Source organism: Pyricularia pennisetigena, assembly GCF_004337985.1.
Source record: "Pyricularia pennisetigena strain Br36 chromosome 7 map unlocalized Pyricularia_pennisetigena_Br36_Scf_8, whole genome shotgun sequence".
Lineage (NCBI taxonomy): Eukaryota > Fungi > Ascomycota > Sordariomycetes > Magnaporthales > Pyriculariaceae > Pyricularia > Pyricularia pennisetigena.
The window spans coordinates 816,936-830,702 of record NW_021940920.1 but is presented as its reverse complement, the minus strand read 5'-3'; the positions used below and the strand labels follow the sequence as shown (position 1 = coordinate 830,702).

The 13,767-nt window shown below is 53.2% G+C and overlaps 7 protein-coding genes across 7 annotated transcripts in view; 5 read left to right on the top strand and 2 right to left on the bottom strand.

Annotated features, from left to right (window-relative positions):
• PpBr36_09360 (uncharacterized protein) overlaps positions 1 to 536 on the top strand; it is a gene marked incomplete at both ends in the record, with an annotated part of 1,179 nt that extends 643 nt beyond the window's left edge. The window contains one exon of the mRNA XM_029896481.1: positions 57 to 536. Coding sequence (XP_029744615.1) covers positions 57 to 536 — 480 coding nt within the window. The remainder of the gene's footprint in view (positions 1 to 56) is intronic.
• Positions 537 to 1,193: 657 nt separating this feature from the next.
• Positions 1,194 to 6,888, top strand: PpBr36_09359 (uncharacterized protein; the record flags this gene model as incomplete). The annotated part of the gene is made up of 4 exons (XM_029896480.1): positions 1,194 to 1,714; positions 1,795 to 2,272; positions 3,653 to 4,236; positions 4,347 to 6,888. The coding sequence occupies 4 exons, from the start codon at positions 1,194 to 1,196 to the stop codon at positions 6,886 to 6,888; spliced, it is 4,125 nt and encodes a 1,374-aa protein (XP_029744958.1).
• Positions 6,889 to 7,619: 731 nt separating this feature from the next.
• Positions 7,620 to 8,349, bottom strand: PpBr36_09358 (uncharacterized protein; the record flags this gene model as incomplete). Its single annotated transcript, XM_029896479.1, has 3 exons — positions 7,620 to 7,700; positions 7,996 to 8,190; positions 8,221 to 8,349. The coding sequence occupies 3 exons, from the start codon at positions 8,347 to 8,349 to the stop codon at positions 7,620 to 7,622; spliced, it is 405 nt and encodes a 134-aa protein (XP_029744959.1).
• On the top strand, positions 7,973 to 8,611 carry PpBr36_09357 (uncharacterized protein; the record flags this gene model as incomplete). The annotated part of the gene is made up of 1 exon (XM_029896478.1): positions 7,973 to 8,611. The coding sequence occupies one exon, from the start codon at positions 7,973 to 7,975 to the stop codon at positions 8,609 to 8,611; it is 639 nt and encodes a 212-aa protein (XP_029744969.1).
• Positions 8,612 to 8,844: 233 nt separating this feature from the next.
• On the bottom strand, positions 8,845 to 10,331 carry PpBr36_09356 (uncharacterized protein; the record flags this gene model as incomplete). Its single annotated transcript, XM_029896477.1, has 2 exons — positions 8,845 to 9,118; positions 9,292 to 10,331. 2 exons carry the CDS (start codon positions 10,329 to 10,331, stop codon positions 8,845 to 8,847), a joined length of 1,314 nt encoding a protein of 437 aa, XP_029744970.1.
• A 1,089-nt stretch (positions 10,332 to 11,420) lies between these two features.
• PpBr36_09355 (uncharacterized protein) lies at positions 11,421 to 11,657 on the top strand (the record flags this gene model as incomplete). Its single annotated transcript, XM_029896476.1, has 1 exon — positions 11,421 to 11,657. One exon carries the CDS (start codon positions 11,421 to 11,423, stop codon positions 11,655 to 11,657), a length of 237 nt encoding a protein of 78 aa, XP_029744966.1.
• Positions 11,658 to 11,920: 263 nt separating this feature from the next.
• Positions 11,921 to 13,626, top strand: PpBr36_09354 (uncharacterized protein; the record flags this gene model as incomplete). The annotated part of the gene is made up of 4 exons (XM_029896475.1): positions 11,921 to 11,945; positions 12,053 to 12,092; positions 12,156 to 12,790; positions 12,875 to 13,626. The coding sequence occupies 4 exons, from the start codon at positions 11,921 to 11,923 to the stop codon at positions 13,624 to 13,626; spliced, it is 1,452 nt and encodes a 483-aa protein (XP_029744967.1).
• Positions 13,627 to 13,767: the final 141 nt, after the last annotated feature.

The following is a 13,767-nucleotide window of genomic DNA, read 5'->3' as shown; positions in this document are numbered from 1 at the left end:
TTTTTGCCGTACCATTTTATCATGGATGGCTGCTGACACTCAACCTGCCGACATAGTACAAGCAAACAGGATTCTGCGGCTTCGGTGACAATTGCAAGTACTTGCACGCTCGTGAAGATTACAAGGCAGGGTGGCAGCTGGACAAGGAATGGGAGACCGTAACAAAGGGCAAGAAGAACCTGGGTGGCACGGTTGTGGCCAGCCGAGACAAGAGCAACACGGCCGCCGCAGAAGATAATGATGATGAAGAGGATGCGCTACTTGAGAGCATTCCGTTCGCATGCATCATCTGCAAGGAGCCCTATAAGCAACCCATCAAGACTCGATGTGGCCACTACTTTTGCGAACCCTGCGCGCTAAAGCGGTACAGGAAAGATCCGACATGCGCAGCGTGCGGGAGTGGTACAAACGGTGTGTTCAATAGTGCTAGGCAGCTACAGAAGTTGTTGGACAAGAAGCGGGAAAGGACAGCAAAGAGAAGACAAGCTGCTATCGAGGCAGGGGAAGAAGTAAGTGACGAGGAGGAGGAGGAATAGAACATGCAAGCTTTTAATAGAAAGTCATGAAATTCTAGTTTCGTTCATCGACCGGACATTAAAGTTGTCTCATGGCGTCGAACAAGAGCAAAGCGGACGATGGAAATGCCAGGCTGCAACAGTTGAACTTTGCTTGCAATGCAGCGTGCGCGACAATACCTACCCTGTATCTGATAATGATTAGAGGTGCAACAACATGCTAGCAGAGCAGTAACGTCGCGACAATTCACTGCCTAGCAGGCAGTTGTCCACCGGTGACGTCGCGCTTTGGTGGGTCTGACCGCCCATGTCACGAGCAAGCGGGGAGCTGATAAGGCTGATAACGCTCCAGGCACGGCAGCTCCGCATGCCATTCAGGTGCACCCCGCCATGTGATTGACTCCCAGCGTCACCCGCCACCCTGCACGTCAAAGCCTCCTTAGCCTGCTGCTACCTGAGCCGGTTTTGAACAAACAAGGTGATTAAGCCTCGGACCGTCAAAGTTACAGGCTTCATCCATCTTTTTCCTAACCCGTCACCGTACTAACTCGCATACATACATACATACATGGTGGATAGATTGACTGACTCTTGCTCCGTTTTCCCCGCTCAATCGTCTCGAGCTCACTTACCTCCGACCTTCAACAACCTCTACTTCGTAGGCAGTGAGTTGCAACAATGAATAGCCTCTATTCCGTCGTCAACACCCTCCGCGATCGATACGCACCGGTATCGCACACGTCCACGTTTCGGCAAACGGGCGAAATTACACCAGAAGAGTTCGTAGCGGCTGGCGACTACCTTGTCTTCAAGTTCCCAACGTGGAGCTGGGGAGATGCAGACTCGGAGAGCCGACGAGCAAGCCATCTGCCTCCCGGGAAGCAGTTTCTCGTCACCCGCAATGTTCCCTGCAATCGGCGGCTGAATGAGAATTTCGCCGGTGATGCGGGTCTTGAGGAGGCCGTAGTGGATGATGGTGATGGGTTCAAGGGCAGCAAGGGCGATGATGATGGTTGGCTGCGCACCGGAGGCTTGTCTAGCTCACAACCGCTCAAGGCTCGCGAGGTCCGGACTGTTGACGATGCGGGCAATGCGGGCGAACGGGCGCAGCCCGACGACGATGATGACATTCCCGATATGGAGGACGAGGAGGACGATGAAGCCATCATTCGCGACACGGATGCATCGGGACAGACTAGGTAAGCAAGCTTTCCACTTTACATGATGGAGCTCATCGCACGTATGAACCTTCCTACTGACCCTGTACCACAAAATGTAGCAGTCGTCGGACGTATACCCTCTACATCATGTACTCCCCGTACTACCGGACACCTCGTCTCTACCTGTCCGGATATGGCGCCAATGGCCAGCCCCTACCGCCGCATAACATGATGGAGGATATCATGGGCGACTACAAAGACAAGACGGTCACTCTCGAGGACTTTCCCTTCTTTGCCAACAACATCAAGATGGCCAGTGTGCACCCCTGCAAACATGCGCCTGTCATGAAGACACTCCTAGACCGAGCAGATGCCGCACTGAAGCTTCGGAGGGAGAAGCTCAAGGCTGGAGACTCCTCTGGCCAACAAGCGGGTCTGGAAGGATTGGCTGACGAGTTTAACAAACTCGGCGTCTCAGGAAAGGGTGATGCGTCCAAGATAGACAAGAATGATGAGTGGGAAGACATTCAGCACGACGATGTCGCAGATCAGGAGGTTGCCATTCGAGTAGATCAGTACCTGGTTGTTTTCCTCAAGGTGAGAACTCCCCTTAAACACATGTAGTATGTTGAGATGCGGAATCACTAACTAAATTCTCTCACAGTTCATTGCCAGCGTCACCCCGGGTATTGAACATGACTTTACAATGGGCGTCTAGTTAAGACGACTCGTACTGAAACCCCTCGAGTGGTGCCGAACTGTGGTTTTTGATTTCTTTTCCTTGCTTTTCTTCTTCCATTTTCTGACAGTGGTCCTTTTCCGGACCGGTATTTTTGTGATTTGGGCAACAGAACTTGTACTGGCAATCATTGGAGACTCTGGAGTTGGGTTGGCTTTCTTGGCGCAAGAAGATGGATCTAACATATAGTGGCAGAATGCAAAACTATGGCACTTGCTCAGATATCCAGAGAAAGGTTCTCCTCGTGGGATAGTTGCTTACTATAGACCTGGAATGATAATGAAACTTGTTTTAGTCTCGTCTTTACACTAATCCATCTCTCTATCTCCAGAGCCGATGTGTAATGTGCAGACGAAAATAGCCCCAATATTTGAGATCACGCCAGACTAGAAAAACAAATTGCTAGCCTCTTGCCTGGGCTTTGTTATTCGCTTATGGCTTATGGCCTGCTGACCATAACTTATCGTCCGGTGTAGCAGTCGTTGGAAAGATTAGACCATCAATGGTTGGCTTGCGTGCTGTTAATCTTTCCTATCTCGTGCTAGCATCCTTCTTAATTCCAGAAAAACAAAACAGACCAGGAGAAAAACAATTCTCCAGCCTCACCAGAGGATATTCTTAGTATTGAAAAATTGGTCTATTTTTCATAGGCGGCAAAACAGGCGGCTATTACTCGGGGCTGAGCCTCACTCTCTGCACAGCTACAGTCAGCAAAAAGTCCGATATGGGGAGGCGGCATTCCCTTTTCCGTCAAGTTAATCGGCTGGCCTGGCCTCCAAAGTCGCTTGCGGGGAGGTCCACCGATCTCCCGCCGCCCGCGGCTCTTGGTGGTGGAGGCTAAAACTAAATCGCACCGCCCAGCGGTCAGTCACAATAGATGGTGCCCCACTTTCCAACTGGGGCTCGGTGGGCTTTTCGCTTTTGGGGCTTGGAATACCTACAGTCAGTCGGGAATGACGGTAATCAATCAACTGTAATGGATGATTGATTGCATGCGACTACCCTAGCCTAGAGCATACGCCACGAGGGCACACCACCCGCGACAAGTGTCCCAACAGACCCGGTTAGTGGCATCTGTTCATTATCCAGCATTTTCTTCCTCATGTGTCTCTTCCTGTGTATTGGTTTTGCCAGTTCCTTTGTCTTTACGTCAACCAGTTTACTTTGTTCTTTATTGGAAATGCCATGATACCTACATTCGGACCGTCCGGACAGGATTGTGCTACGCTACGTAATAGCACGCACGCACCGTAACCCACATCCTATACACCCGACACTACAGAATCCCGCAGTACTACGCATTACGCACGTACGCTAAGATGGGTTCCTGGACCGGCTTCGTTTTGACCTACCTTCTTGGCGGCATCACCTTTCTCCCGCTCCTGCTGCTGATCGTCTTTGTCCACGGCTACCTAACCCTCCCCGACCGGCCCGACCTCGACCCTAGAGCTGCCGCGGCCAGCGGCGCAGGCGGCACCCAGGATGACATTGTGCAACCCGGCGATGATATCGCGACCCTCAAGGCGGCGCAGAAGTTGTCGCGAGAGGAGACGCGGGCCCGGGCCAGCCAGCATGACTCGGACGTTGCCGCCGGCTACTTTGCCGTGTGCAGAGAGTACGAACCCATGGGCATCAACGCCAAGCCCATAGAGCGGGCCACGCCCGTCGGCTCGGCCACCGTTGCGGCTCCTAGTCAGAGTGTGTATCAGGCCATGTACCGGACCATCTTTGACCGGAAGCAGGCGGCGGGGCCGTTGGACAGCAAGAACGGCACCAGCCAGCGGCCGAGGAAGGCGGGCAATGTGTTTTACGTGGTCTTGAGGTCTGTTCCTCCCTTTTGATGAATGCTCATGGGTGGTTGAGGTCATTTGAGGGTGCGCCCTAGTGATGCTGGGTGTATATATGTATGCTAACTCTCTGCCGTCCTAACAGGCACGGTCATATCATGCTTTTCGACGACGACGAACAGCTAGAGGTCCGCCACGTCATCTCACTTGCACACCACGACATCAGCATATTCTCCGGCGAGGATTCACCCACTCCCGAGGGTGAGCTTTACATCAAGAAAAACGCCATCTGCTTGACAAGGAAAGAGGGTGGATTAGATGCGACGGCGCCGGACGCCCAACTTTCAAAGCCGTTCTACCTGTTCTCGGAGAACTGTTCGGCCAAGGAGGACTTTTACTTTTCGCTCCTGCGAAACCAGAAGCAGAGTTTCCGCGGCGAGCAGGCCGGTGTGGACGCCCCGACGCCGCTGCAGTATGACATCAAGCATATAATATCGCTTGTGCAGAAGCTACACTCGTCCGAGGACCACCTGCCTACGAGGTGGCTCAATGCGATGATTGGGAGAGTTTTCTTGGGCATATACAGGACCAAGGATCTGGAGAACTTGATTCGTGAGAAGCTTACCAAAAAGATATCACGAGTGAAGCGGCCTTCGTTTCTATCGAACATCTCTATTCAGCGCATCGAGACGGGCGACTCGGCGCCGTATATTACGAACCCGCGGCTGAAGGACCTAACGGTGGAGGGCGAGTGCGGAGTCGAGGCTGACATCAAATATACGGGCAACTTTCGCATTGAGGTTGCGGCCACCGCGCGTATCGACCTGGGCTCACGCTTCAAGGCCAGAGAGGTCAACCTGGTTTTGGCAGTGGTGCTGCGCAAACTGGAGGGCCATGTCCTGTTCAAGATTAAGCCACCACCGAGCAACCGTCTCTGGTTCTCGTTTCAAACAATGCCCAAGATGGAAATGACCCTGGAGCCTATTGTAAGCTCTAAACAGATCACATACGGAGTTATTCTCCGGCAGATTGAGAGTCGAATCAAGGAGGTTGTCGCCGAGACGCTGGTGCTGCCTTTCTGGGATGATACGCCATTCTTTAGCACTGAACATAAAAAGTGGAGGGGAGGCATATTCGAGGGGGATGACGCAGTCGTTTCCTCGACCGACCTGGAGTCGTTGGCTGCGCAGCTAGGAGCAGTCGACGAGGTTGAAAAGTCCGAGGAGCAGTCAACGGCCCATGCAGCACAGTCCACCTCAGACCTTCCGGCCATGGAGAAGAGCCACAGCCTTCCTGTTCTAGAGCAGACTAGTACCACTACCGGAGCTCTGTTTGGACAAAAGTCAAATACAAGTACCAAGTCGAAATCATCTGGTCACAGTAAGAGGGGGTCAATATCATCGACTAACACAGAAACAAGACCCCTGTTCCCGTCACGGCCGTCACGCTCGGGCTCGATCACGGGTCCTTCATCGCCGGTAGTAAGCACAGACACTGTCAACTCGGACATATTCAAGCCATCCTCGTCGCCGCCCTACGAGAGTGCCGCTGCGCAGGCCATGGCTCATTTGTCGGCGAGATCAGCCCTTGGAACATCACCACCAGATTCACGACCTGCAGGGCCTACATCGAAGCCGTCAAATAGCAGCCACGTTTCAGTGGCTTCATCTAAGGACGGGACCGATTCCGAAAAGGATCGAAACTTTCTTGATGCTACGCCCAGGCCAGATCGCCGACATACGGTCTCGTCTACGAACAGCGGCAGGTCAGATGAGGACGATGGCTCACCGGCTGCATCGGTAAAAAGCAATCTCCGAGCTCAGACGGGCACCCTAACGCGCAACTTCTTTCTAAGACACAAGACGTCAACTGAGTCGCTGGCAGCGGCGGGCGGCAGCGGAGCGGGGGATACACCCAAGCGCAACGCGATGGAGGCTATCGCCACCGCCGCAACCGTCGCCAAGAGATGGGGTCTCACTGCATTACAGAGGAATACGGGCGATGGGAACGGGGTCGGAGGCAAGTCTGAGGGTGGTGTAGACAGGGATAATGATCAGCAACCTCTCGACTTGAGTAAACCTATGGGTGGCGGCAGGCCTCTGCCGCCGCCGGGGACGCCCCTGCCCATGCCAGATAAGAACTCCAAAGTAACTTCAATACCGGTGCCGCCACCCAAGCGGAGGCCCATCGTTCCACCGCCACAATTGGTGCACCCGGGAGAGCACCAAGGCAGTGGCAGCAATAGTAGTAGTCAGGACAATGTCAGCAGAAGAGGTGGCATGCAAAGGAAAACGGTTCCGCCGCCACTGCCAAAGAGGCGACACGCACAGCAGAACAACGACAGTCCGAGCCGCGCAAACGGGGACATGATGCTGGTTGTTGAGGCACCGGCGGATTCGGAGCCGGCGTCGCCGTTAAGCGCTACCAGTAGTGACGGTGGTGCTGGCAGGACCGGGTACAGGAGGCCTTGGGTTGAGGTTGAGGGCGATGAGGTCGAGGAGCCTAGTCGCGGTAGGTCGAGGAGTAGTCAGAGGCGAAAAGGGGTCCAGGACGTTGAGGATGATGAAGGTGTGTCAGCTTGGATGGATGACGGCGACGCTGTAGAAGAGGAGTTGTCGCAACCGCCCAAGCCGCCGAAGCTGCCACAGCGATCCATGCTTGCTCAGCTGGGCGTGGCGGCAAAATGAGTATCCTGCCAGCTTAGTTAGTTTTTTTTTTTACTTTGTTGAAATAGGTAATGAGATCAAGCTCTATATTGCATTCTATTATTGGTGTACGTGCGTTTCTATTTGGCAAGCTGTTTGCCTAAATGCCCAGCGACATGCCTGCCTAGGTATATAAGCATCCCCGTTTTGTAGAGTCTGTCTCTGCTGATAATCTCTTCAGGGGGAACAGTTGCAAGCATATCAGTTCACAAGCTTTCTGGCGTTGCTTTCGTCCATGCCTTGACTGTTCCTCGGGTTGACTGTGCTTGGAATTATCACTGTAGAAGAATGTAATGGAGCCGGTAACTTGGGCGTGATATCTGCAATCAACAAGGAGACATATATACGGTGCTGCTACATTTACCTTTCGTATGCGGCACTGAGTCTTTGATAGCGGAGCATCACTGTATCGCTTTTTTTTACGTGATCATTTTTTTTTCTATCTACTTCTTGGCTTTTATCCTATGACATAATCATGGACTACGGAAAAGTGAAAGCAGCAAACAGGCTAAAAGTAGAATGTTGGGCGCGGCTCCTCTAACTGCCGTTTCTTTTTTGCCCCCCTTGCTTCTCCCGTATTATTACTTCCGACTTCATATTAAAGAGTAAATAGATACATTGGAACCAGCCGAAACGATTTGATCTTGGTCAAGGTTTCTTGTCAGCCTATATGCTACATACGGATTTGACGTGGTAAATTCTTGCCCTTTGCACTATATTGCATTTTCCCCATCGGGGTCAAAGACACCGAGTGTTCCGGAGGAAAAGGCCTGTTGTCGTGCCTTGATGATATTCTATCCGTCTGGGCTATTCTTGGGCATTTTGAGGAAGCGGGACGTTGCATCGTCTAAGAGGGCTCGGTTGTCTGTGGATATTTCACCGGTCAAGTATAGGGGGAAAAGGGGGTGATGAGAAGAGCTGGATGTATATCCGACGTGCCCAGCAACAATATTTTATACAAGCCCATCCTACCCGGTTCAGATCCATTCTACTGGCTTCCATTCTTTCTGTAGCCCTCACTTAAAAGTACCATCCTCTTTTGCTTTCCGTTCCTTGACCAACAAAGATGCATATCCAAATAAACCTTACACTCCTCCTGGCAGCCGTCTCGGCGCTGGCCCAGAGCGTCTGCCCAACAGTGACGCGCACCGAGCTGGCCAGCACATGCACCACGCGCCGCTGCAACGCCGACTGCTCGCTGATCACTACCGTGCAGAATCCCTGCGGCTGCCCGCCATCGGTGCCGACCGCCACGCTCGTCGCGCCCTGCCAGGCAGACTGCCCCTACAACGGCTGCGCAGTTGAGTTCCGCACTCTGAACCAACCCTGCCAGCCCACAAGCAGCACGACGTCGACGAGGCGGGCAACTATCACCACCACCACGCGGCGCTGGCGGCCCACGACCGCTTCGCGATCAACCTCGACCTCGTCTTCGAGGCCCATCGTCACCGCCAGCGTCACGCAGCTGCCGACTCGACCGCCCGTTATGACGCCCTGCCCGACCGTCACGATCAGGACTCAGCCGGCCGACTGTCCCATCGTCCGCTGTCCCGTGCCCAACTGCGTCACCCAGACGCAGCTGCGGTTGCCGTGTGGGTGCTCGCAGCCGCGTACGCTTTTGTCTGTGGATGGTTGCCAGTCCGAATGTCCTGGGGGCTGTATGACGCGCACACAGACGGTGAGCGAAGCTTGTGAAGCGCCTTGAGGTGATGGGGCGTGTTGAAAGGGGATGATAGTGGAGATGTCCGAGGAAAGGTTGGTTGTACTGGATTAAACGTTATTTCCTCCTTCTAGTGAGTGAGTGGAAAAAGAGAATATTTTCGGGAGCAAGAAGTAGAAAGATGCGGGAAAGAGTCAAAGGGACAGTGTGGAGAGAGTATTATGTCTATCATATATGTACTGTCTTATCCGTCTGTTCACCAGACGTCTCGGATTATCTTATGCTTTAGGCTTCGATGAATATTTACCCCTGGAATTAAGTCGATCACCCACGGCTTCCAGTGCATCGTCCCGGATCGCTTTTTTCAACGCTTGGAGCCTTGGAATGAGCTCACGGCGCGGCTGATACTTTGCCGCTTCGGTGATGGCCACGAGTGCCTGCCTCATGCAGTCGAATGACGTCTCGGGATCTTCCTGCCATATGCTCCTGAAGTGGCAGACGTTGGCTTTGCGGAAATACAGCTCGGCTAGTTGTGCACTGTTGGGTTCCCAGCTGGAAAGACGTTTGTCAAAAGTCAATTATTCTTCATCCCATGTATCATATGTGTCTGGTTATGTTGGGAGAAGCATAGGCTAGGAATCACAGTAGAAACCCTGACCCTGACTGGAGCTCGCTTTGCGAAAACAAGACATAGGCGTGATACGAAACAAGTACAAGATACTGACCTCGCTCTTATTATACTGGGGATGGTCCCAATGTCTTGCAGGACACGAAGCGCTTTGAATGTGAACAAGTCGGAACCCAGGAGCGACATGACGCACTCCTTATCCCCCCGTCTCTCAGCAATGGACACTGTTTGGCCAATGAAGATATCAAAGAGAAAGTCGCCAAATTTACCAAGGAAGCCCGGCCCGCCCAGCTCCATGAGCCGCGGCCAAAGCTGTGGGTCCCTGGCTATGTCCTTTGCCTGCTCCACCACGGACCAGAACCCGCTGCGGAGGTACTGGTCCCTGAACTGGCCGAGGAGCTGCGCCGGGTCAAAGTCCTCCCACCTCGGCCTCACGAGCGTGGTCTCGACGTCGTCGACCAGCGCCTTGGGCAGGGCAAGCGGGCCGCGGCTGCGGACCTGGACGCGCTCCAAGCCGCGCACCCACTTTAGAAAAGGCCACAGCAGCGCCTCATGCACAAACTCGGCATGCCGACCGGGGTCGTTGAGGGGGTTGCAGAGGGCGAGGGTGAGGCATGTTCGCCGGCCAAAGTCGGGCGGCACTTCGACCCAGCTGCCCAGACTGCGGCAGTAGGCCTCGAGGTCGCGGCCCAGGACGAGGCAGTCGATGCGGTGCTCGCGGGAATAGGGGGACGCGGTGGATGCCAAGTGGAGGGTCATGACGCAGCCGCGGAAGCGCTGGATTAGGTCGCGCTCGGTGCACAGCACGCCGACCTTCCGGGGCACAACTGACCTGATGGTCCAGTAGTCGAGGGTGGCGCTTATGTGGACAAAGCGGCACCTGTGCACCATGACGGCCGTGGCTTCGTCGTGGACCTGACGGCTGGTGCGGAGGATGGCGGGCGAAAGGTTCTTCAGGCCCAGCTTCAAAGGGGCACGCACCATGTCATCAGAAAAGGTGGTCGGGTCCGCCTTTCTGGGTGCTGTGAAGTCGCAGAGCATCCTTTCATAAATGAGGTGTCGGATCTCTGGGGGAAAGTTGAAGAAGGAGAAGGGTGCCATGTTGCTGACCATGGATTTTGCTTCTTCCTTTATCATCTTCTGTTTCTCTTGGACATTAGTGGTCTGACTTTAACTAAAATACTCTAGGCATTCAGAAGGTAAGTGAGATCAGGAAGAACGATGGCGGGCTTGGGATGTGCCGAACTGGAGGGGGGAAAAAAGACTACAGAGAGACGCTGACAAGGATTGCAAGGGCGGCAAGAGGTTCGTATGTACAAGCAGACCAACAAACAACCGTTGGGTGGTGTACTGGATCACTTTTGTGGCAAAGCAGTGGACAAGGTACCTGGGCCTTATGTGCGAGGTACTAGACCTAGTCAAGGGAGACCAGCCAAGCAAGGTACCATACATACCGAAATCTCAAGCTGTGGTCCTAGCCGGTGGATGGCGCAAACCGGGCAGGCTCATGCATGTTGCCGCAATGCTTAAAGCATGGACCCTGACAGGGAGTATGTACAGGATGGCAGCAAGAGGGAGGTAGCGTAGAGTAGGTAGGGATGAATTGACAGAACGACAAGTGACAGACTAAAGAGAAGACGGCCAACAACCGTGCATGAGTAAGATACGGATAAGAAAAAAAAGGCAGGTACTGTAGCTTCAACGTCCCATCTCATGCAGGTGCAGGTGCAGGTGCAGGTGCAGGTATGGTATGGTATTGTTTGGGTGTGGTGTCCATGCGGCTAAGCTCAATCCCAAACCAGCAGTTACACTGAGAACACATTTGAGTAAGAGAGGAGGGTGCGAGTGAGTAAAATGGCCGAAATGATGACCATGCAGCTAAACCCTCCAACTTCTGCACTTTGCGTGCGGACGTAAAGAAGATTGATCTGGACGTTTGGTTCTTCGACCTTCAAAATAGCGAATTTGTACTAAGTGGTAATGGTAATACTAGCTGATGACTTTTTTTTCTCCTTTTCATTTTTACTTTTTTGCAAAGCCGGAAGTTCCGGTGTGAGATCAAGCCAAGGTACAGTAGGAATAAGGCCTTCAAACTATCTCAGCTTGCTCAGGTACGAATAGATTATCTACCAGCCAGGATGGGTTTGTTTCCCCAACCGTCTACACTAGCCCAGGGATCGAAGTCAAATCCGAAGTTGAAGGTTCAACACCATTTGATTCTGGGCCATGAGTCCAACAACAAGGATGATCCTAGCGTCTCCACAACGGGCAATGGAGCCTGGACGCCGGTTGGCCTCCCGCAATCTAGCGCCCAATTGCAGCGTCCGCCTCACCGCTTCCCCGCCGACGAATGTCGATCACTCTGACCAGCTTGGCCAGATATTGATTGCTCATACCAACTTCGTATCTTTCCTCGGGGTGACAAGCAGCCAGCTACAAGGTCACAGCAACAAACCTGCCTGAGCAAACAATCGTGATTTGGTAATTTTGGGATCAGTATAATTGTGTCACCAGCACTCCAAGACAACCGAGTTTTACTTTCTTTTTTTGTAATTTACGTCCGGGTGTTGAATTGATTGATCGACTTGCATGTCCGGTGGGCAGCCGTCACTCTCTTCAAACAACCCAAAACTGAAACCTGCAGCTTGACAAACTGTTTACAAAGAACGCCAAATCACGCCAACAACCACACCAGACTACCACAAAAAAGCACACCACAAATCATCATGACGACCAGGTACAGAGTAGAATGTAAAATACCCCACCTTCTTACGAAATATTTCACCCCCTGCAGGTCATCTTCACCCTTGTTTTTGTCGTTTGTACTAATCCGGCTCGATGCATTCCTCAAAACGCAGATGCCCTCAAGACTCACCGAAGAGATCAATTTATAGGTTTGTAACTTTACTTTTGTTTGGTTGTATGCTCCGTTACGAGCAATATCCCCCCCTCCCATTTCAGAGTATTGCCCGCTTACTTACTTGCACGGATTAATCAAATAGAATGGATCAAGGGTCTACTAGCTGTCCCGTTTGTGCTCTACTCGCAGCCGACGGGGGTCTTTGAGCCCAGCCATGGCTCAGGGGTGAGCAAGATGTCGGAGGAGGCTCACAGGCGTTATGCTGAGATCATGAGAGACGTCGAAACCATGATTGACGACCACAGCAAGTCAACCCCAGCCAAGTCTAATTCCTCCCATCGTTTTTACCCTTTGCCCTTTGCCCTTTGCTGTTGGCACAAATTCAAGTGCACCCAAGCGATATTCGTTGCTGACCATCCAAGCATAGTCTTCCACCAAAATGATGAGAATCCCTTTCCTTCAAAACTCAAGCTGCTTGTGCCCAGCATCGGGCCGTTCTTCACGCGCTTGCCCTTGGAAGCAGCCTTCAAATTTCAGGACAGAAAGCGGTACATTTCTTCGCGACGATTCGTCTCCCCGTCCTTTAACGACGTCCGCCTCATCCTCAACTCGGCTCAAATCATGGCAGTTACCACCTATGGGACCTTACAGCTGGCTACATTTGATGGTGATGTGACTCTGTATGACGACGGGAAGAGTCTAGAGCCAGATAGCCCCGTGATACCTCGGATGATGGGTTAGCTGCGCCGCCAGGCACCACGCCCGCCTATACTTGCCTGAAAACCACCGCTCATTCGACTGACTGACCTGTGTTTTATAGATCTACTTCACAAAAGCGTCAAGATTGGTATCGTCACGGCGGCTGGCTACACGACAGCTGATCGGTACTACGCTCGTCTGCACGGACTTCTCGACACCATGGCCTCCAGCTCGACCCTGACGGACCAGCAAAAGCAAAACCTGATCGTCATGGGCGGCGAGGCTAACTACCTCTTCCAATTTGATCCTTCAGCACCGCACCTTCTGTCTGCAGTGCCGCGTGAGCGCTGGCTGACCCCGGAGATGGCGTCTTGGAACGAAGGTGACATCGAAAACATGCTCGACGTGGCCGAGAGCGCGCTCAACGACTGCGTCAAGAACCTCAACCTGCCCGCCACCGTGATGCGGAAGGACCGCGCCGTGGGCATAATCCCGCGCGACCCCGACGTCCGCATCGCGCGCGAGAGCCTCGAGGAGACAGTCCTGGTCGTGCAAAAGATCCTTGAGCTCAGCGTCGCGGGCAGGTCGGGTCGGGTGCCGTTCTGCGCCTTCAATGGCGGCAACGACGTTTTTGTCGACATTGGCGACAAGTCCTGGGGTGTCACGGTCTGCCAACAATGGTTTGCGGGCGGGAGCGCCGACAAGTTCATCCGTGGCGAGAATACGCTGCACGTAGGCGATCAGTTCCTCAGCGCGGGCGCCAACGATTTTCGGGCGAGGAGCGTCGGCACCACGGCGTGGATTGCCAGCCCGGCCGAGACGGTTGACTTGTTGGACGAGCTGGCTGAGCTGATGGGGAAGAAGCTGTCTTAGTCCGATTATTTTTTTTCGTTGTCCGTATAGATTGTCTGATATATTTAAGGTGCAGCTAATTTGAGATAACAGCTGTGTCTTAGATGAGCATGTTCACCACACACAACCCCTTGACGGGACTGATGGGACGGAATTGATTCT